Below are 25166 nucleotides of genomic sequence, written 5' to 3'. Positions count from 1 at the left end.
CCACATTTCGAATGCTTCCAGTCGTTTTTCATCACTTTTACGTAATGTCCACGTTTTCGCCCCATACAGTACAACACTCCACAGGAAACATTTTATTAGTCTTTTTCTCAACTCTTTATTCAAGGTCCCACAAAACAGACTTTTCTTCCTCCTTTAGACTTCTTTCGCCATTCCTATCCTTGCTTTTATTTCACGTTCGCACTTCATGTCATTACTAAGAATACTATCCAGATATCGAAAACTATTCACTGGTTCTATTTGCTCCCCTCCCACTTTTATATTTGACACAGACCTCTTCGTTCCAATCACCATTGTTTTTGTCTTTCTAACATTTATTTTCATCCCATATTCTTGAAAGCCCATCCTCAGGATTTCTAACATTTTATTGATTTCCTTTCAGATTCTGCAACAAGATCCACTGATTACGTAGTTCGTATAATATAAGAATTCAATTTTAGTACATACTAAATGAATAAAGTTACACGACCATTTGCCTAACCTAGAGGAATATGGGCATGTCGGCCACATTATATAATAAACCCTTGAGGGTTAGATTGAGTTCATGTAGAACATCTGAAACAATAAAGAGGTCTCGCTCTCTGTGAAGATAACCCGACCATCTTTCGGAAAAAATTAATAACGCATTATTACCATTGCAGACAACGATCATTAGCAAAGTGTTATAAATTGTATCATAGAAACATTCTTACTAACGAGAGGTCTTGAAATGGCTACAACTGCAACATTACAGCAGCAATATCAGTATTTAAAAGAAAAACCTACTACAAACATACAGTCATTACTTTCTTCAAACTCAACGCTTTTTTAAAATGTTGATTCAATTCTCCGAAATCAATGAAGAACATCAAAAAACTGAAGGATTAGCATCTATTAACAATGAAAGGCCTTAAAGGAAGTAAATCAATGACCAGAACCTTTGGTGACTCCGGCCCGCATTTCGAGGCAATTCGCATCAGCGCAATGCTAAATAGGATCAACAGACATGTATTTGTCAGTAAATTACAGGCATTCTTAGAAAGGTTAGGATTATAACCAGGGTTAGTATTTTTAGGTGTACACTTTTTCTTTGTAGGGCAAATTAGAGCTCTCTGAAAGAAACCAATGTGTGAGATGTTGCCTGAAATTGAGAATGAGGGTCAATTTGCAGCACCTTTTTTGGCCTTTTTGTAGACTTTATCCTCCCCTTTTCTGGTCTTTCTCTTCTACTTCTTCATTTTTCTACAGCACATTTTACCATTTTATTTACTTTCCAATGCTAAGATATATATATATATATATATATATATATATATATATATATATATATATATATATATATTGCCGTTAACGTGGAATTATTGCGCCTGCAACAATAGAAAACATTAGTTCATTGGGTTCTTTTAATTTATATTGAATCAGTAGCAGTGTTTTTATACATTCTAATTGTTGACAACAGTCAGAATTGAATTTTAGCTAGCTTGTAATTTAAATCTCGTAACAGGGAATAAAAATTAACTTAAATCTTTTCCCAGTACGTTTCTGATGTTGAATATAAGTTGTTTGTTGCTTAACAAGTTCAGTATAAGAATTCCCCATGCCAAGGTTGTCCAAATTCAGATATTTGGCCCTGCCACAGAAGTTCAATCAAGATTTCATCGAGACTGATGGGAGTATTATTCGATGCAATGTTTGTGATTCAGGAATCACATTGGATGAAAAAAATCAACGAGACCGTATCCTGTAACACATTTCTAGTTCAAATTATCCAAAGAATAAGTCTCTTAAACTAACATATTCCGACAGCCGTTATTATGAAACGCCTTTGAGCAGTGTTCTTCAAAGGTCCAAAATCTAAAGGAATTTAGCATTGATTTATGTGCAGCTTTAACTCAAGCAGGAATTCCAGTCAATAAGGTGAACCATCCGGCCTTGAAAGGATTTCTTGAAAAGTATACACGAACGTCAGTTCCAGATGAGAGTACTTTAAGAAAAAAACTATCTTGAACCTGTTTATTTATTTATTTATTTATTTATTTATTTATTTATTTGTTTTGACTTATTTTACATGTCGAGGTTAAGGCTATATGTAGCCTTATCTACCACCTAAACATGACACAAAATTAAAAAAATCAAAGAATATAGCTAACAATAGCAAAAGAAAAAAAGTTAGAAAGTAAAAAAAAACAAGAAACAGACTGTCACTTGAACACACACACACATAACACACACAAATATAATATAGTGCTACACGAAAGTACATACATGTTATAATATGTAATAAGTGTTGAGTTTCATATCTTTATGACAAGCTTCTCTATTGGCTCTTCTGTCTCTGTGTCCATTCAACCCTGCTTCGATAACAATAAATTATAAACTGCTCTTTTAAAAGATACTAAAGATTTTGACTCACGTACCGAGGTTGGCAAAGTATTCCAATCACGACACGTTGAAATTATATATGATTTGGAGGAATAAGTTGATTTATGAATAGGAATTGCAAGTTGGCTATTAAAACGTGATCTTGTGTCCCTCTCATGGAAATCGCTTAAAAAATTAAGGTGTTTTAGAAGATAGGAAGGTTCTCTAAAAGTAAGTGTTTTATACAGCAGTACCAACGAGTGTAATTTTCGCCGTTGCTGCATCTTCAGCCATTGCAGCTTTTTAAAGAATGGCGTAACATGATTTGAGAATTTTAAGTTAAAAAAAACGTATACAAGCATTTTGTACTCGCTGCAAACGCTTTTGTAAATGTATATCAGCGTCAGTTAAGGCGGTGTCACAGTACTCCAAATGTGGTACCACTAGGGTTTGAACAAGAGTGTTTTTCAACTGTGTTGGTAAAAAGTTTTTTAATTTGCTGAGAGAATGAAGAATTCCAAAAGCCTTCTTGCATGATGCGTTAATTTGATCGGACCAAGTTAAATATTTGTTAAGTATGACGCCAAGATTTTTCACAGAGGAAAAGAAGGGAATATTTACGCCTTCTAAAGTTATATTGGGAACAAGTGAAGCATCTATTAACGTCGTTGCACGTTTGGAAGTAATTAAAATTGACTTTGATTTGACTGGATTTATAATCAAACAATTATTTGCTGACCATTTAGCCAAATTACTCAAGTCTTCGTTCATCTTTGTTATACAAGTATCTATTTGCTTTGGTGAAGAAGATAGATATAATTGAACATCGTCGGCATACATGTGATACTTGCAGTGTTTTAGAGATTGTGCTAAGTCATTAATATAAAGGCAGAAAAGAAGAGGCCCTAAAACACTACCTTGAGGAACCCCACAAGGAAGGTTACGCTGACCAGAAACTAAGTTGGCAACCACCACATACTGTTTTCGGTCGCATAAGTAATTTTGGACCCACTTAGCAGCTGAAGTAGAGAAACTAAATTTTTGTACAAGTTTGTGTAGCAAAATGTCATGGTTTACTGACTGGAATGCTTTGCTATAATCCAGTAAGGTAAGTATGGTTATCTCTCTCTTGTCCAAAGCAGAACGTATATCATCAGTAATACTGGTAAGGGCTGTAGAAGTGCTGCAATGTTTACGAAACCCGGATTGAAAAGTGTCTAAAAGGTTATAAGTTCGAAGGTGCTCACATATTTGATCACTTACAATATATTCAAGAGCTTTAGATAGGGCAGGTAATATTGAAATAGGCCTTAAGTCTTCTGCAGATCGGACGTCCTTAGTCTTAGGGAGAGGCAGGACTCGTGCTGTCTTCCACAAGACTGGGAATGTTCCGGTAGTAAGGGAAAGATTAAATAAATTGGTAATTGGGGAGAGGACGAAAGGTAATATTTTCTTGATCAATGTTATGCTTATTTCATCAGCACCTATAGCAGTGGATTTTATCCTCTTAATCGCTTTCATTACATCATGTGGGGTAACACAAGTGAAAGAGAAAACATTTTCTTCAAAATTAGGGATTTGTCCTGTATTATCAGATCTTGCATTTATCTGTGAGCTAGAACTGTCAATTCTACAGAAATAATTGTTAAGATAATCGGCAGAGAAAGGAGCAGCTACATCCGGCTGGACTCTTTTGCTGCTACGAATGCCAAGTAGCTTCAAATTTCTCCAAAGATGGGAGGGATTCTTGTTCTCAAACAGGGTGTAGTAAAATTTTAATTTCGCATTACGCACGGCTTGATTACATCTATTTCTAAGGATCCTATATTCCTCAAATTTGTCATTTAAGTTGGGTAGATTCAATTTACGTGCTTTCTTAAATTTACTATACGCTCTGTCGCGACAAGCCATTAAACTTCGAATTTCATCTGTAATCCAGGGCGAAGGAGAACGAGAAACACGTTTTTCTCTCAAGGGGGCATGAATGTTCAGAAGATAAAATATTAGCTCATTGAAATAAGATAGTTGGTCATCCACAGAAGGAATAGAACTTATTAGATGCCAAGGCAATAACGCAGCATCATGCAAGAGTGCTTCATTATTAATGTTGGCTAAATCTCTGTATAAAACAACTTTAGGCTTGAATTTGGGAGTCTTAATAGAATAGCAAACAAAGATAAGATCATGACGCGAAATGCCAAGTACTGAAAATTGACCGAAATGAAGAACTCTATCAATGTCGGAAGTTAAGATTAAGTCAAGAAGTGAATCTGAGGTGGTAGTATGAAACGTAGCTTCGAGCGGACAGATGGAAAAATTTAAGGATGTAGTAATCTCGCGGAATGTTTCTACTTCACGTTTAGTGGACAATAAATCAAAGTTCATGTCCCCAAGTATGAGACTATGCATATAAAGTGGTGAGATACGAGAAATATCTTCTTCGAAATTCTTAAATGATGCCCCTAGTGGGCGGTACACACAAGCCAAAAGTAATTTTTGGTTCTCAATACATATCTCAACTATGATGTACTCAGATTCGAAGCTATAATGACCACCTGATTGACAAAGAATTTTTGCGTCAATGTCATTTCGCAGAAAGATTGCAACCCCACCACCACCTTTGTTAATGCGATCGTTTCGGATAATTTTGAAGTTATTTAACAATACCAGATCATTAGAAAGAGTTGGCTTTAACCAAGTCTCGGAAACTAATATTGCATGCAAGTTCTCAACGGAATGAAACATAACTTCGAACTCAGTATAATGTCTGACAAGGCTCTGCGCATTAATGTGCACAGCATTGAACGTTGGTCGCTTCGGTTTATTAAGTTCTGTTTGCAATAAATACTGAGGGCCTTCGTAAGACACTTGGAGATCGGGAAGCTGTAAAGGTTCATTGTCTTCGAAAACAGAGGGACATATTTTATTTAGTTTGGTTAAAACGAATGAAGAGGGGCTATGTTTGTTGCTTACATTGTCAGTCATTGTACTCATGTAATATTGAATATTTCAATGGCAGGTATTGCGAAAAAACAGAAAGACTAGAGAAAACGAAAAGACTATAGAATGGAGATTTACTGTTTCCTTGTTGGTTATGTTAAAAAAAATCCATTGCCTCATAACATGCAGATTGTGCCTCAAACGAGGTTCTTGCTTGCTCTTCCCGAAACGGAGTGGCTATTGGTATCTTGGGGGGGGGGAGAGAGAAGGAAAAAAAAAGCATAGCACTGACCTTGAGGAGGAGGCGAGCCGAAACTGGAAACAACAGGGGTGAGAGAAAACAGAGCCAGGGAGGTCTTCCTGTGCTGATGATGGGAGGGGACACTTTTGTATCCATCTCACATTAGAATCACTAGAAGCTACACTCGTATTGAGCTTGACAAATGCATGTAAACGCATCATTGATAACCACATCCAACACAAAATATTGCCGACAAATAAAAATAGCAACACAACCACACACTTTTCAGAAAAAAGCGAGCACACCATACTTGTTGAAAATATTGTCAGATAAATATAAAGCTCATAAATCACATAGCTACTGCAGTTATCGCTTCTGTGTATTGTAGAATTTAAACACTGACAAGTACGCACACACAAATAGACATAGGACGTTGAAACACACGCACACAAACAATTCAGATGCACACAATATTCATACTTGGATATACATTTAACAAAAGGGGATATATGTATTAATAAAAGAGTAAAAGAAAAACAAATCTCTAACATATCACACACAGTACAATATGTACACGTTCCGTGTTGCGATATTATGCCACTAACTGTTGGAGATATTCGCTATTTCTGTGTCCTCACAAGCTATTAAGTTCGGCCTTGGTAGAGACGAAATGTCTAGTTCCGTTTTTAAGGACAACTATCTTTCCGTCTTGAGTATACACCTGCTTGTAACCATACTTCTGAACTGCAGAAAGCAATAATTCCAGTCGATGATGGCACAAGTCTTCTTTGATGGTGATGTTGGAGCCCTTCAGTTTTCTTTTATTGCTGAACACCTTAGCCCTGGTTCGGTAGCTTGCAAACTTGACAATTATTGGACGTGGTTTTCCCTCTAATTTGGGTCTAATCCTGTGACTTCGACTAATGTCGTTTATGTCCATGGGACCAATACCAAGATACCAATAGCCACTCCGTTTCGGGAAGAGCAAGCAAGAACCTCGTTTGAGGCACAATCTGCATGTTATGAGGCAATGGATTTTTTTTAACATAACCAACAAGGAAACAGTAAATCTCCATTCTATAGTCTTTTCGTTTTCTCTAGTCTTTCTGTTTTTTCGCAATACCTGCCATTGAAATATTCAATATTACATGAGTACAATGACTGACAATGTAAGCAACAAACATAGCCCCTCTTCATTCGTTTTAACCAAACTAAATAAAATATGTCCCTCTGTTTTCGAAGACAATGAACCTTTACAGCTTCCCGATCTCCAAGTGTCTTACGAAGGCCCTCAGTATTTATTGCAAACAGAACTTAATAAACCGAAGCGACCAACGTTCAATGCTGTGCACATTAATGCGCAGAGCCTTGTCAGACATTATACTGAGTTCGAAGTTATGTTTCATTCCGTTGAGAACTTGCATGCAATATTAGTTTCCGAGACTTGGTTAAAGCCAACTCTTTCTAATGATCTGGTATTGTTAAATAACTTCAAAATTATCCGAAACGATCGCATTAACAAAGGTGGTGGTGGGGTTGCAATCTTTCTGCGAAATGACATTGACGCAAAAATTCTTTGTCAATCAGGTGGTCATTATAGCTTCGAATCTGAGTACATCATAGTTGAGATATGTATTGAGAACCAAAAATTACTTTTGGCTTGTGTGTACCGCCCACTAGGGGCATCATTTAAGAATTTCGAAGAAGATATTTCTCGTATCTCACCACTTTATATGCATAGTCTCATACTTGGGGACATGAACTTTGATTTATTGTCCACTAAACGTGAAGTAGAAACATTCCGCGAGATTACTACATCCTTAAATTTTTCCATCTGTCCGCTCGAAGCTACGTTTCATACTACCACCTCAGACTCACTTCTTGACTTAATCTTAACTTCCGACATTGATAGAGTTCTTCATTTCGGTCAATTTTCAGTACTTGGCATTTCGCGTCATGATCTTATCTTTGTTTGCTATTCTATTAAGACTCCCAAATTCAAGCCTAAAGTTGTTTTATACAGAGATTTAGCCAACATTAATAATGAAGCACTCTTGCATGATGCTGCGTTATTGCCTTGGCATCTAATAAGTTCTATTCCTTCTGTGGATGACCAACTATCTTATTTCAATGAGCTAATATTTTATCTTCTGAACATTCATGCCCCCTTGAGAGAAAAACGTGTTTCTCGTTCTCCTTCGCCCTGGATTACAGATGAAATTCGAAGTTTAATGGCTTGTCGCGACAGAGCGTATAGTAAATTTAAGAAAGCACGTAAATTGAATCTACCCAACTTAAATGACAAATTTGAGGAATATAGGATCCTTAGAAATAGATGTAATCAAGCCGTGCGTAATGCGAAATTAAAATTTTACTACACCCTGTTTGAGAACAAGAATCCCTCCCATCTTTGGAGAAATTTGAAGCTACTTGGCATTCGTAGCAGCAAAAGAGTCCAGCCGGATGTAGCTGCTCCTTTCTCTGCCGATTATCTTAACAATTATTTCTGTAGAATTGACAGTTCTAGCTCACAGATAAATGCAAGATCTGATAATACAGGACAAATCCCTAATTTTGAAGAAAATGTTTTCTCTTTCACTTGTGTTACCCCACATGATGTAATGAAAGCGATTAAGAGGATAAAATCCACTGCTATAGGTGCTGATGAAATAAGCATAACATTGATCAAGAAAATATTACCTTTCGTCCTCTCCCCAATTACCAATTTATTTAATCTTTCCCTTACTACCGGAACATTCCCAGTCTTGTGGAAGACAGCACGAGTCCTGCCTCTCCCTAAGACTAAGGACGTCCGATCTGCAGAAGACTTAAGGCCTATTTCAATATTACCTGCCCTATCTAAAGCTCTTGAATATATTGTAAGTGATCAAATATGTGAGCACCTTCGAACTTATAACCTTTTAGACACTTTTCAATCCGGGTTTCGTAAACATTGCAGCACTTCTACAGCCCTTACCAGTATTACTGATGATATACGTTCTGCTTTGGACAAGAGAGAGATAACCATACTTACCTTACTGGATTATAGCAAAGCATTCCAGTCAGTAAACCATGACATTTTGCTACACAAACTTGTACAAAAATTTAGTTTCTCTACTTCAGCTGCTAAGTGGGTCCAAAATTACTTATGCGACCGAAAACAGTATGTGGTGGTTGCCAACTTAGTTTCTGGTCAGCGTAACCTTCCTTGTGGGGTTCCTCAAGGTAGTGTTTTAGGGCCTCTTCTTTTCTGCCTTTATATTAATGACTTAGCACAATCTCTAAAACACTGCAAGTATCACATGTATGCCGACGATGTTCAATTATATCTATCTTCTTCACCAAAGCAAATAGATACTTGTATAACAAAGATGAACGAAGACTTGAGTAATTTGGCTAAATGGTCAGCAAATAATTGTTTGATTATAAATCCAGTCAAATCAAAGTCAATTTTAATTACTTCCAAACGTGCAACGACGTTAATAGATGCTTCACTTGTTCCCAATATAACTTTAGAAGGCGTAAATATTCCCTTCTTTTCCTCTGTGAAAAATCTTGGCGTCATACTTAACAAATATTTAACTTGGTCCGATCAAATTAACGCATCATGCAAGAAGGCTTTTGGAATTCTTCATTCTCTCAGCAAATTAAAAAACTTTTTACCAACACAGTTGAAAAACACTCTTGTTCAAACCCTAGTGGTACCACATTTGGAGTACTGTGACACCGCCTTAACTGACGCTGATATACATTTACAAAAGCGTTTGCAGCGAGTACAAAATGCTTGTATACGTTTTTTTTAACTTAAAATTCTCAAATCATGTTACGCCATTCTTTAAAAAGCTGCAATGGCTGAAGATGCAGCAACGGCGAAAATTACACTCGTTGGTACTGCTGTATAAAACACTTACTTTTAGAGAACCTTCCTATCTTCTAAAACACCTTAATTTTTTAAGCGATTTCCATGAGAGGGACACAAGATCACGTTTTAATAGCCAACTTGCAATTCCTATTCATAAATCAACTTATTCCTCCAAATCATATATAATTTCAACGTGTCGTGATTGGAATACTTTGCCAACCTCGGTACGTGAGTCAAAATCTTTAGTATCTTTTAAAAGAGCAGTTTATAATTTATTGTTATCGAAGCAGGGTTGAATGGACACAGAGACAGAAGAGCCAATAGAGAAGCTTGTCATAAAGATATGAAACTCAACACTTATTACATATTATAACATGTATGTACTTTCGTGTAGCACTATATTATATTTGTGTGTGTTATGTGTGTGTGTGTTCAAGTGACAGTCTGTTTCTTGTTTTTTTTTACTTTCTAACTTTTTTTCTTTTGCTATTGTTAGCTATATTCTTTGATTTTTTTAATTTTGTGTCATGTTTAGGTGGTAGATAAGGCTACATATAGCCTTAACCTCGACATGTAAAATAAGTCAAAACAAATAAATAAATAAATAAATAAATAAATAAATAAATAAATAAATAAATAAATAAATAAACAGGTTCAAGATAGTTTTTTTCTTAAAGTACTCTCATCTGGAACTGACGTTCGTGTATACTTTTCAAGAAATCCTTTCAAGGCCGGATGGTTCACCTTATTGACTGGAATTCCTGCTTGAGTTAAAGCTGCACATAAATCAATGCTAAATTCCTTTAGATTTTGGACCTTTGAAGAACACTGCTCAAAGGCGTTTCATAATAACGGCTGTCGGAATATGTTAGTTTAAGAGACTTATTCTTTGGATAATTTGAACTAGAAATGTGTTACAGGATACGGTCTCGTTGATTTTTTTCATCCAATGTGATTCCTGAATCACAAACATTGCATCGAATAATACTCCCATCAGTCTCGATGAAATCTTGATTGAACTTCTGTGGCAGGGCCAAATATCTGAATTTGGACAACCTTGGCATGGGGAATTCTTATACTGAACTTGTTAAGCAACAAACAACTTATATTCAACATCAGAAACGTACTGGGAAAAGATTTAAGTTAATTTTTATTCCCTGTTACGAGATTTAAATTACAAGCTAGCTAAAATTCAATTCTGACTGTTGTCAACAATTAGAATGTATAAAAACACTGCTACTGATTCAATATAAATTAAAAGAACCCAATGAACTAATGTTTTCTATTGTTGCAGGCGCAATAATTCCACGTTAACGGCAATATATATATATATATATATATATATATATATATATATATATATCTTAGCATTGGAAAGTAAATAAAATGGTAAAATGTGCTGTAGAAAAATGAAGAAGTAGAAGAGAAAGACCAGAAAAGGGGAGGATAAAGTCTACAAAAAGGCCAAAAAAGGTGCTGCAAATTGACCCTCATTCTCAATTTCAGGCAACATCTCACACATTGGTTTCTTTCAGAGAGCTCTAATTTGCCCTACAAAGAAAAAGTGTACACCTAAAAATACTAACCCTGGTTATAATCCTAACCTTTCTAAGAATGCCTGTAATTTACTGACAAATACATGTCTGTTGATCCTATTTAGCATTGCGCTGATGCGAATTGCCTCGAAATGCGGGCCGGAGTCACCAAAGGTTCTGGTCATTGATTTACTTCCTTTAAGGCCTTTCATTGTTAATAGATGCTAATCCTTCAGTTTTTTGATGTTCTTCATTGATTTCGGAGAATTGAATCAACATTTTAAAAAAGCGTTGAGTTTGAAGAAAGTAATGACTGTATGTTTGTAGTAGGTTTTTCTTTTAAATACTGATATTGCTGCTGTAATGTTGCAGTTGTAGCCATTTCAAGACCTCTCGTTAGTAAGAATGTTTCTATGATACAATTTATAACACTTTGCTAATGATCGTTGTCTGCAATGGTAATAATGCGTTATTAATTTTTTCCGAAAGATGGTCGGGTTATCTTCACAGAGAGCGAGACCTCTTTATTGTTTCAGATGTTCTACATGAACTCAATCTAACCCTCAAGGGTTTATTATATAATGTGGCCGACATGCCCATATTCCTCTAGGTTAGGCAAATGGTCGTGTAACTTTATTCATTTAGTATGTACTAAAATTGAATTCTTATATTATACGAACTACGTAATCAGTGGATCTTGTTGCAGAATCTGAAAGGAAATCAATAAAATGTTAGAAATCCTGAGGATGGGCTTTCAAGAATATGGGATGAAAATAAATGTTAGAAAGACAAAAACAATGGTGATTGGAACGAAGAGGTCTGTGTCAAATATAAAAGTGGGAGGGGAGCAAATAGAACCAGTGAATAGTTTTCGATATCTGGATAGTATTCTTAGTAATGACATGAAGTGCGAACGTGAAATAAAAGCAAGGATAGGAATGGCGAAAGAAGTCTAAAGGAGGAAGAAAAGTCTGTTTTGTGGGACCTTGAATAAAGAGTTGAGAAAAAGACTAATAAAATGTTTCCTGTGGAGTGTTGTACTGTATGGGGCGAAAACGTGGACATTACGTAAAAGTGATGAAAAACGACTGGAAGCATTCGAAATGTGGGTGTGGAGAAAGATGGAAAGAATTGGTTGGGTCGAGCGGAAAATGAATAAGTAGGTCGAGCGGAAAATGATAAGGAAGAAAAAAACACTTTTAGATATTGTTAAGAAGAGGAAGAGAAACTGGTTGGGACATTGCCTAAGAAGAAATTGTATCATGAGGGACGTACTAGAGGATATGGTGGAGGGAAAGAGAGGCAGAGGGCGAAGGAACCTGCAATTAATGGATGATATAAAAACAGAAAGATCATACGTGAAGACGAAGAAGTTAGCAGAAGAACGTGGAGAATGCAAGCTTCTCAGATGCTGCAAGTGACCTGCAAGTAAGTTCAGAATACCTATGATGATGATGAATGTACCCTATCATACTCTACACACAGATGTATGCCTCTGCATGGCCTCGTTGACATGTTACGGAGCACCGGAAAAGTTATTGTTCGAAAGGATTTCCCCATACTTTTTTCCAGGTGATCGAGGTCGTTACGTTTTGAGTATAGATTCGCATATACAAATTCGTTTTAGTAAATACTTTAGAAAATGAAATTAAATCTTTGAATTTTGCGTCCCACCGTTAAGCCGGTTAGGCTATAGCAGACGGTGATAATGAGAATTGAGTGAAACGATGGACTGAATAAAGTGGGAGGAAACGGGAGATCTCCAAGGAAATCCACGGACACGGTGTTTGTCCACCACAAAGTTCACTTGTAAATATTTTCACGTCGGATTAAGTGGCATCCAAACTTCGAGCTTCTTCTCGTAGTCAGGTTTCTCTAAATGGTTAAACACTGTTTTCTAATGATTGTTTATGTCTTTAGTGATATCATACTGCTTATATACCAGTCTTGCTCTTGCTTTCTCAGAATATAATTCACTTTTTCTCTACTTTCGTTGCCCACTGCAAGGATCATCTTAGACATCGAAATTTCCAGAGCGAAAGTAACTCAACTATCTTTCGGGTATTGCTTTTAATAATGTATCTTGTCCACAAAGAGCACAAAGTTCTTCACGAATCTGTGTTTCATTGCATATGTCATTGATATAAAGTTGTTAAATCCACTGCAGTTTTGCGGAAAGTGCTATAGTATCTGATAAGATTCTTATACTTTTTCCTCATTTCCAACTTCAAGCTACAGTATCTTATAAGATTTCTTATACTTTTTCCTCATTTACTAGCTGTAAGTTACAACGAGATACTTTGTATCGGTTGATAATTACCTGTATCTTGGGCAGAAAGTGCTTCTACACAAACACTATACCTGATAGAATGTTAATTAAAAATAACAAAAGAAGAATGTTTCAAGATATGTAAGAAATATACATTATTGTATAGTTGGTTGCTATGTAGTTGTTTATGGATACCTAACTAACATGTATGATTGCAAGACAGTTTTGTGTGAATATACGTTAAAAGAGAATCAACGAATAAATTATTTAATACTCATCATCGACTTGTAATTTTGGTAGAAAAGGTGAGAATACTAGTGGATATAATTACTGAAGATATTTTAAGGTGTAAACAATTACTGCCACTATAGATTTACTTATATTATTAGCCGAACCAGGGTTGACGACTACCTTTGGTGAGTCGTTGTAAAGTGTCAGTTGTCCAATGTCTAGTGTCAGTTGTACAAAGAAATGGAATAAGTGATAATCGGACGGTGCAATGTCCGGGGAGTATGGCGGATGCAATAGTCTTTCCCATCCAAGGAGTAGAACGGTGTCCCGGGTCATCATAGCCATGTGGGGGCTAGTGTTGTTCTGTAACAATAGGGCCCCTTTGATATTCAGAAGTGCTGGCTCCAGAGTTTTGAGATTTTTTGAACACGGTTCCATTACTGACAGTACACAGTTGCCTTGATGCGCTGACCAGGTGATAGCAGTTCCTGATGCACGATGCCGTCAGAAGTGCACTAAACATCAGGAGGACCATCTTCTGGTGCAGTGCTGGTTTCGGCTGTTCTGGAACCGGTTCATGGGATGCTAACCAATGATGAAGTCACCGTGGACCTGCATACAGGACCTACTTCTCATCACATGTCAACACGTTGTCCATAAATAGTTCCTCCTTCAGACGAGGCATTAAAGAAACACAGATGTCTACTCGCGTTGCCTTCTGGCTCGAAATTAAATCGGGACATATCAACCCAACTTATAGTGCTTCACAATATGATGGAGACTCTGCCGAACGGTTTCTTAACTCCCACTGAATTGCAGCCTCAGTTCCTCACATGTCTGGCCAGAGTTCGCCTCAATTACTGGCTGAAGATCTAAAACATGTGTTTCTTAGAGTTGCCATTCGTCCCATAAAATCCGGTACCGTCACGGAATCGAGATCAACGTCCCAGCGTCCCGAAAATATTTCTCGGGACGCTTAAATGTCCCGGATTTCAAGAAGAAAGGAAGGGAATACTATAGTTTGTTTTTTAACAGGATTAGGTATATAATTAATATTTTCAACTTCTGAATATGGCTATTTAAAAGTTGAAAAAAAACTTGAATACATAAAACATGGATTTAACTAAGTTCACGGTTTAACTGCTTTGACATTGAGCGAAATATTCGTTTCATTGAGCCAGGGACTAAAGATTTTACTACTCATTCTTATTGTTATCTTTAGTACTCTGTGAGAATCTGCAACTTGCTTCTGAAGTATTTTAATCAATAATCCCTGACGAATATTTTTGATAATTTTTTCGCTGACCCTTTTAGAAGAAACATATATTTTGTTAGTTCATAAAACTTAACGGACAACAATGGGAAAATGTCGATAGAATAGAAGCTTAGAGATGGGGAACGTATTTTTTTTAATTATTTGCGCCATATTGCTTTTTCCTTCCTTTTACGCGTTATCTCTTCGCGTGAGCTCTACAAAGCCTCGAAACGAAACAGATCATGAGAAATTTAAAAAAAATGCTTATCAGGGGTGGGGGTAAATAATCTGATTACGCTTGCTTAACTGGGGAGGAGAGGGACTAATAAAATGACTAAAATGTGATTACGTAACTTGAACAACTCTATCTAATGGAAGAAATTAAATTCGTATATCACACTTCTTTCACACATTTTAAGTATTTCAAATATTCTTGTAATTTAGTCGCCTCCTGGACTTTCATTTTTGAAATATGGCAACCCTAGTGTTGATCTTTCGGCACGTGGAGCGTCTTCGAGTGTTTATCACCGTCTTTAAACATTTTAAATCATCGCTGCACTGTTCGCGTAGTGACGACAACCTCACCAAAGGCCTGGCATATCTTCCGCCCCGCTGCAGCAGCGTTTGACCCCAGTTTGAATTCGTACAGCACATGCGCACTTATGACGCTCTGTGTAGGTCCCTTGTTCACTCTGTCCTTACGCAAGTTCACAGCGTAACTGAACTACCACAACCAGGTAGTACGTTGGATATATCCAGACCAACAACTGACCCTCGACTTATCTCCATTCTCATTCAACTCACGATGTGAGTGCCAATTGAACACAGACCTCCAGAAAAAGCGACAAAACTTTTTTGGTTACCTTTATAATTAATAGCCATATGCAGTTCGTACAATTGTTTTAATTATTTTAAAGTGCTTCACCGAAATGAATACTAATAAGGCGATATGAAAGGATAGGGATCCGAGTATTTGCAAAACTTTCTGATAAAGTTGTATTTCAGAACATATAATTTTATCGGTAAAGTGCTCTCTTTTGCTGCAATGGTTCCTTGGTTCGATTCCACCTCTTGTGAGTATTGGTGGTTAACATTGTGGTACCCATGAGTTTTCTCCCAAATTCTCATTCTACCAACTCGTTGATAATAATACATTTTTAATACCCACCCGTCTCCTTTAGCTTAAGTGACCTAATCATAGAACCGTAACACGATATTTTACGTTTCCATAAGGGAACTCAGTTTGAATAATGAAGGTGTTGTCAACTTCTTACTGTTTGAAGATGTTATCATCTAGTTTTAAGATAAAAGTGTTAAATTCTTATATAGGCGGAGAAAATGTAAGTATTATGTAAGTATTAAGAAGTGAAATCCAAATTGTCACTCTTAGAAGAATTTAAATCTAAATCACATCAGAAGCCTTGAATTTATGGTTTACGTATGAAAGGCTTTCCCACGCTCATTTAATTACATTTATTTCGTTTTTATTCGAATAACTTAGTGATATTAATAAAAAGATTTCAATGTTTGAAAAACTTGCTTAATTGCAATTAAAATGAGATATCATTTTGCTCCCTTCGGGTGCTGGTGCACTTAGAGTTATAGCTACTTCAGTGAACTCCAGTATGACAACAGAAAACAACCGTCGTTTAAAATTCCATTTGTTGTTTATTACTATGTACTGTCAGAACAATAGTAGATACAAATGTAAGAAATTTGGTACACTATTGTAAAATTCCCTTGATGAAGTAATACATAGAGCATTTATACACGAGATACGGTTTTCTTCCACGATCTTTTATAATGAGAGTCTTGATATAACACACAAAATCACTATAAGTGTATTCCGAAAACCAATACAAAGTTCTCTATGTAGTTTGGGTAAATAGGTGTTCTAAGGACACCATAGAGCTAAAGGTATTCTAAATGGAAGTGGTTTAGGAATTCTGAGTGCTTCAGGCAAGCAAAGAAAAGCACGTGTCTTTCAGAACTTCAGGCAGGCAAAGATAAGTTAAGGTCCCTCAGAGCCCGAGCCACGCTAAGCGGGCATGATAACCACAGAGCTCTATGCAAGGTAGGTGGTTGCAGTTAGAAAAACTCTCAAAACTCTAGGCAAGCTAAGAGAGGTGATAACTAGCTGAATGTGATGTCGATGAACACTTTACTTGATTTTTATACCCTCCTTCATGCGCAAACATCAGTATCTTCTACTGGGCTACTTGCCAGTAAATGTCGATCGTCGATATAGTGACACGTCGAAGGATTGCAGCTAGTGTGCCATTGACAGCAGGGTTTGTCAAGTCAACAGAGATATCTAGAGTAGTGGTATTGAAATTACATCACGTAACAACGAGTACTTCATTTTGGTCCACGTTCCTTCCATTCGTCGTGGAGAATTGAGAAGGGATCAACACGAACTATCGTAGTCGTGTGCATGCCATTATTATTATATATTATGTTCTCCTGACGAGTTGTTCCTGAAGTGACCTCTGGGGGGTGAAGAGTAACCCCTACCCCTAGATCATGAAGTGAAAAATATTGAGAGAATGTGTATAATTGTACGAATTTAGATGGAAACTGTCACCAATCGTTAGAAAGTGAATATGAGAGAACTATAAAATTAAGCGTATAGACGCGCGTTATTTTATCAGAAAATTACATGGCAAACGCATTTTATATGATCCCAAACGGTTATCGTCGAATATACACAATTAAAGAGCATTCTGATTAGCCAAATTGAAAAGACTTCCACGATTTATCCCTCTACTTCCGATGTTTTCTTTACTGCTTTCGTGGCGAAGTCGAAAGAACAAGTACCTAGTAATCATAAAGTTTGTGGTTTCCGCCCACCCCGGGGTATTCCTTTAAAACCTTTTTCTAATATTTTATTAGACTTACCATGATATAAAAAAATCACGCATATAGGCGATTTAACATATTTTTGGAGAGTAATGTTGTGGTTCATTAGCGTTTCATTGCGCCTCTGCCGCTGGTGGGCTTATGGTATAATTTTCAAAACGGAAGTGGGGCCACCGCGGATAGTCGCTGCGGGGCCACCGAATTTTGCCGAGATGTCTCTAGTTATCCATCAGTGGTCCACCGACGCTTACGGCATGGAGTCTTCTGGATGCTTTGGCGCTATTGTTTCTCTTCCGTCCCGTGACCTGATAATGACAAGGATTCCTGTCGTCTGCTTGCTTGTAGTAATTGTAGTAAGAGTGCATGTGCTATTATTTACAAATACAAAGCACATGTTGGTATTTACAAATATAGACCACGTGTATTATATTACAATATTATTTCTCCACGCTGGTCAATTGATTAGTGCGTGTGCATTTGTTGAACATGGAACCGGTTCAATTACTAATGGCTTAGTTTCTAGGTTATAGAGCAATTGTAATATTTTCAGACCTTTTAGAACTATTTTCATAGCCGGTTAGTACAGTTTTTAAAGTTTCTATGGTATTTCGTAGTTTTTCATTAAAGAGTAGTATAGGCAGATACCTAAACAAAATGCAGAACAATAACTTCGTATAAAATTAGTCGCCCCATGAAACACGCGTGAACAAAATATTTTCCCCTCAAATCGGTTTGACATTTGCATCCGTTCAAGAGTGTCATTTAGTTCTAAAGATTATCATTAGACCTTATGAAATTTATATATATGGGGTCACATTGAAAACATATTTTGTTTTTTTAAAAAAGTGAAAATTTTTGCACCTTAATTGATTGGGATCTAAGTGTAGTGTGGCCTTGCATTATTCATAATTGTTGTCCCCAAATACGAACAAACTCAATTATGAATGATTAGATTCCTTCCTGAAGGTTTAGCAATAGAGCACTACGAGCTTATTGGCTGATACCACACTCCAATTCGGATGACGCGAAATTTAATGGAGGAAATATACAATTCTATAGTTCAAACATCCCGCTAACTTCAAATATGCAGAATACTCCCAAAATTATAGCAAGAACTTTAATGTATTTTATTATGTAAAAAGTAGTAGATTATACAAAATATAACTCATATAAATAATTCAAACAAACAAATAATAAGTAAATTTTCTTGTACTCTTCAATGTTAATATATGCAAAAAGCTTTAAAATTGTAACAAAAATCAATTTTTCAAAAGCCCTGCTATCTCTTTTTTATAATAGTTACTATCGGCACAAATGTATACTGTTCACTATTGGTATCATAGGTCAGCAGTAATATTTACTAATTCGATGTGCAGTTAACGAACTAGATAACAGTTGCTAAACATTGCGTTTATGACGCAGAGACGGACACAGGAACTTGTTTCTGGAGACCCAAAGAATTTCGTATGTCCAAATTCAATATGAAGAGAAATTATAATAAAATTTGTAAAATCAACTCTAAAATTAGATTAAATTTACAGAAAAATCAAGATTTCAGGGTGTCCTGGCCTCCACGGCATACATCCCTGTTTTTAACCTATCAACGTGACTCATGGATTTATTCTGGCTTACTATTTTATTTCAGCAACAAGACCACATGACAGTCTGCATCCACTGTTTAAAGCAAAATCCATTCCTCTATTCGGATTTGTATCCAAGGATAGTGTTCCTATCGGAATATTATATAAATGTCAATATTCATATTAAAAAGAAAATGTGAACAAACCAAATACCGGTACTTATTTTCTATAATTTCCGTTAAAGTTTCAGCAAAATATAATTGCCTTTATCAGACTGATTATCTGTGACACTCTATCACGCATTATATCTGATGAAGCCAACTATATGTTGCCGAAACTGTAACTCGATTTACAGTATTAAAAACAAGTATTTTGCTTGGATGAGATTTTAAGTTAAACATAGTTTGAAAGCTAAAATAAAAAAATATTCAAACGCCATTAATAAACGAAACACTAAATATTTTAGTTTAATGTCCTACGTGTATGTCTTTTAGTTTAAGGGAGACTATGATTAAAGCAAGTGAATGATGATGGAAGAATTGGTGGAATGAGAAAGTGGGAGGAAATTGGAGTATCTTCGAGAAAATCCCCCGATACTCCACCGAGTAAGTCCATCACAAATTTACTTGGCCGGGGATCGAACTAAGGACCTCATGCACCAAAGAGAAGAGCTCTATCACTGAGCCATCATGCCCAAGTATCATTAAACTAAGTGCACTAATACTGTATCAGGAACTTAGGCTCTCGAACCTGGAGACACAGTTAATTTAGTCTCCAATATCGAGGTTGCTAAGCCCCACTCCCTAATGTTTCAGTGTCATTTTCTTATTTGTATTTCTAGAAAATAGTTTTTTTTTCATGGTTAAAGTATAAAATGTGGCTAATCTATGGAATCTTGGAAATATTTATATTTGGAGACCTTAGTGAAAAATTTTATGCAATAAAACTTCAGAGTAACCGAGAACCCCTAGTGCTTACTTCGCATTGGCGCTGATCGAGTATACACGTACGTATATGAAAACTAATAACAAGCTTAGGATTCGTGTTAGACATAGTGTTCATGAAGGTATCAGACTCTAATTCTCAAGAAAATTGAGAGATCTCCTCTATGGTCTAGTGTGTACGTAGTATGGCTTTGGGTCTTATGGTGCTGAGTTCGGTTACCGGTGGCAGAGCATAAAATTAAATTTCATAATCATTTACTTTCATTTTTCCGTTTCCTTTAGCCTAAAGAGCATAAGCGTGGGACGGTAAATTTGAAAAAAAAATAATTTCGGTTCATTTCATATAGATTGTGATAAATGTTATATTAAACAGTTTTAATGAAAATATCAGATTATAGAGCTCAAGTAGATTCAGGTAAACCTTGTATCAGAGACAATTATAATGATAGGAGATCCTTCGTGGCTAAGTGGTTAGCGTACGCGCCTTTGGAATGGGAGACCTGGGTTCGATTCCCGGCGGGAGCTCATGTGGTTCGGATTCAACGTTAATCAGTAGGTCCACGTCTCATAAAGCCTTGCTGCTAAAAGGAACGCTAAACTCAAAATCAATCAATCAATCAATTATAATGATGGAATCAGATTATAAATTCAAAAGTAGGTTGATGTAAACGTTTGAAACATTTACTCTGTTCTGATGTTTTGTTCAATTTGTGCAATGCAATGTGCAATTTGCAGTTAATATTTAGATTATTTTAATGTTGATCATGATGGATTATGTTTAATGCTACTTCGTTTGTGAATGGAAGTATAACTATGGCTTCTGCTATAGTACCTCAAGTTTCCAGTGATTACTCCAAAAGGACAACAAATCTATTACACGTTACTTCTGTTTATTTTCCACAGACTAATTGAGCAGAATAATCCGCAAAAGTAAATGGGAGATGCATGGAGGAACTCCCGGATTTCAGAGTAATACTTTTTCTAAAATATACTGTATATGGACAACAGATTTTCCGTCATTCAATAAAATTCTAAATTACAAAAGTCGTAAGAGTCAAGCTCAGTGTTATGAGTATTTCATCTTTGCTGCGCCATTCCAGATTAGCATACATCTGTGTGTGCAGAACGATAGGGCATTACAAATGCACTGCCAGAAAGTATGGGGTAAGGCTTTCGAATGATAACTTTTCAGCGTCCCCTAACAGGTAATGAAGGATATGGAGACACATACATCTGTGTGTATAGGATAGGGTACCTACAGATACACTGCTTACGTAGTATATATAAATATTAAACTACGGCATGAAGTAAATAAATAGTTAAACATGCATATCCGAAACCTAGCGATATACGGAATTCTCGAACACCCCGTAAAATAAACCTTTCGGTCAAAAAAATGTATTATTTAAAACAAAAAGTGGTCAAGTTTTCAAGAAGATAACCAAACCAACTTTCCTAAAAATTTAGGACGTATTGTTACATACCATACTAACGGATTTTCAAGGAGGCGGTAAAATGTTATTTGGTGTTCTCGAAGTGTTTCTAATGAGAGATCTTTCTAATGGCAATAATAAAGATAATTGCACCAATATCAGTATAATAAAAAAAATGATTACTAACAATCCATCATTCTGATTCTTCACTTTAGTTTGATTTTGAAAATTTTGGTCAAATGCTTCGTAAGTACTCAAGAAAATTTGAAGCCGAAGGATTACCATCTATCAAGAATAAAGCGCCTTAAAGAAGTAAATCGATGTTCAGAAATTGTGTGGTCCCGGTCCACATTCCGAAGTTGTTTGCGTCAGTAAATTAGATACATCCGTAGAGAGGTTAGGGCTATAATCTCAATAAAAATTGCAAATCATTAAAAAGGTCATTGCTAGGTCCAGATAGATTATTATTTATTATTTTTCCGTGTTGGTTTTCAAATTTCAAGTTTGATTGTAACAGTCATTCCGTAGAATACGAGGTCTAGCTTAAAAAAAAAGAAAACATTGTAAAAGTACGGTTTGCTTCTAACTTACAAATTAAGGGCGATTCCCTTCAACTTACTCCCTTCCCCTCTCTATACACGTTTATATGATTCTTAGAAGTTATGCGGATCATCAGGTGTCATTGTTTTGAGTAGGCTACAGATACATTTTTCTTTTTTTTGCTTTGAGGTGACGCGCAATCGATTACTTGTTTTTCCACAGAAAAGACCTATTCTTTCTTACGTATTCTCGTAGCTTCACCAAAACTTGCTGGTAATATTGCTTATCCACTATCTGACCAACTGATACCCATTCAATAAGGAGTATGCCATTAGTATGAACGAACACAATGAGAATGACCTTTGCTTCCGATTTGCTCTTTCGTGCCTTTCACTTTCGCACTGATGGAAAAGGTTTCCAGTGCATAGATTACATTTTCGTTTCAGAATCATACAGAAAGATACACTTCTTGTCATCAGTAACAAGTCCGGTTCCGTCCAGGCGTTACATTGTGTTACTGCACATATGCTTTCCGAAGTTCTGTTCTTTGTGAGTTTTTTGGTATTATTTTAGTGGAAACTTTGAGCATGTTGAAATGGTCATGCTGAATTGATCGCACAAATTATTTATCGATGCCTACCACTGTTAAATTTCTTTATTTTCATAAGAAATTTGAAGTTAATGCGTTGCTCAATTTTCACATTTGCCATTCCTCAAGATTCCACACCTTTGCATACCTCTCTCTTCAATCACTGTTCACAGAATAAAACCTTACTGAAAGCGGCATGTCAACTCATGTATATGATTCTCTTCTTCAAAGTTCTAGGTTACTCTGTGCGCATGCGCTCCCTATTGTTCAATATGTATTACCTGCCAGGGTTTCCAGTCCCACTTTTTTTAGACAAATTTTGTAGTTGGTTTTTAGACTCATATGTTGACACACTCTGTAATCTTCAGTGGTGACATATTACTCCATAATTCCAGAAAACAGTTTCTTTTAGGGCATGCTATTATCACAGCTGTGAGATGTCTGTATCTGGTGTCAATGTGTCGTTCTAGTTTGAGAATGATATATTCCATTCCAGTATGATATCAACATTTCCATTGGTTCACAAACATTGCAACATCTTTCTCCAATTCGTTATTTTTTATTTCTGCTTTTTTTTAAAAAAAAACTCATCACTTTTATACATTTCTGCGTTGATGAAGAGAAATATGGAAATTTCTCGCAGTGGCTTATATCTACAGGACATGCCTTCATTTAGCAGCAGTTTCAGTATATTCGCATTTATGGTTCAATAGGTTTATTGCGAGTTACAAAACTTCGAGTCGCAAAACTTTCTATTACATTAACCCTATAATAAATCCGAACATGATAGAAATTATAAATTTCCGGTTTTAAAGTTGATCATCATGGAACAAAAGCAATAACAGAAAGCGACAAGGAATTTTCTGAAATCATTTCAGTGTCTTTAGAAAGGATACTCTTTTTACCCTCATGTCTCTAGTAAAACCGAAATTGGTAGAAATTAGTACTACTTCCGGTTTATACGCTGATTTCGTTACACTAAAAAATGACTTAGTCAGGAATACCAAATTTGTTTGGTCAGGGCATTTGGTCACTTTATTTGTTTAGTTTAACCAAAATTTGGCCAGTTATACCAAATGTATTTGGCCATTAACACTATATTTTTTAGTCGGAACATTTGGTTGATTAATTTTGTTAAGCTAACCAAATCTTAAGGTTTTTCTGAACAAAATATTTAGTTACAAGGTCACGTGTGCTCAGGACTTCTGGGTAATTGTGAAATGAAAATGGCTTCTTGACTATCTAAACGGTTAGTGCGTAAAAGAACAAAATCCTATGATACCGTATATGGAAAATGGGTATTTGTTTGGCTGCATATAATCGAACTGTTACCGCAGCTTATCGACTTGTTTCGAGGTAAGTTTACTTTTTCATGTATATTACTTTACTGTTATTTAATGTTGGTTATTTTAGTTGCCGTAACAAATAGGCCTCTATGCAGATGAAGGGGGCCAAGTCCAGTAACGACGGTAAAGCAGGTGCAAAATTAAGTTCACTTTCAGGGCTGTCATCTGTGACATTTAACCTTGGCTGACAAGGAGGATGTCCACAGTGTAAATCTCATATTTAAAAAATGTTTGTGCAGATCGTCAAAGGGGCTCATGGAATAAAGATCGGCACAACAAATTTCGGCGGAATTCCGTATTGGGGTGGGGCAGTGTCCCATTTGCGATTTTAGGCTTTCGTAGTAAAAATCTGCCTTTTGATTTGAAAATTGAGTTATTGTTGTCGACAATCGTTGTCATTCGTCTTCATTTGCATAAAGATACTTCAATTGTGGATAGGGGATCCCTGTGTGTGGGAGGTTGTCCCCACTCACAAGTGTGATACATATTTCCTTTTCATTTTGGCGAGCTGAATTCAAATATGTCATTAAGAGTACTTAGTGTAGCACATGTGCGGCACGGATCTTTACCTACTTTCTGGGATGCTGAATCACAAGTTGAAAGAAAATTGAAGGGTTTGATTTAGGAGTTTGGCAGAATGATTGCTTACTATATGGATTGTATGTTTTACAGAAATGAAACGCTCATCCGTAATTAGCAGCAATAACGATACTACAATGTAGGTGATGTAATATTTACTTTAAATTGCGTTATTTGATATTTTGTAATTAACGATTAGCAAGTATGAACTTTAAATAAACCCTCAACTGCAATAAATATTGGGAAGGAACATATTGAGCCATTTCTTACCTATAGACTGCTATTAAAAATAATGGATACAAATTTTTATCGCTACTTTAGCAAATATTTTGTTTTGCCTTTGAAGAGAATAATTTGGATTTCAGGATCGAGTACATATCCAATGATTACGTACTTTCAACCTATAGCCAGCTCGCCTTGATGGAAGCAAGCCATCAGTAGCAAAATTGGATATTTACTATCAATTATTTATGATATGCTACACCTAATTACCCTACTGCAATATCTGCGATTACGCACTTGCAGCCTCTGTATCAGTAAAGTCGTCTCGACGTAATTAAGAAGTTCATATCGGAATTGGACACTTCCAATCACCTACAGCAAAT

At 36.1% G+C, this 25166-nt stretch overlaps 1 protein-coding gene across 1 annotated transcript; it reads left to right on the top strand.

Moving 5' to 3' along the window:
• The first annotated feature begins 6696 nt into the window (after window positions 1-6696).
• Window positions 6697-19330, top strand: LOC145679623 (uncharacterized). Its single transcript, XM_081750199.1, has 2 exons — window positions 6697-8418; window positions 19196-19330. The coding sequence occupies exons 1-2, from the start codon at window positions 6697-6699 to the stop codon at window positions 19328-19330; spliced, it is 1857 nt and encodes a 618-aa protein (XP_081606325.1).
• Window positions 19331-25166: the final 5836 nt, after the last annotated feature.

This window comes from Thermobia domestica, chromosome 2, assembly GCF_964235325.1.
Source record: "Thermobia domestica chromosome 2, izTheDome1.hap1.1, whole genome shotgun sequence".
In the NCBI taxonomy this organism is placed as follows: Eukaryota; Metazoa; Arthropoda; class Insecta; order Zygentoma; family Lepismatidae; genus Thermobia; species Thermobia domestica.
Note: the sequence above shows the minus strand (reverse complement) of the source record. Positions and strands in the feature narration are given on the sequence as shown.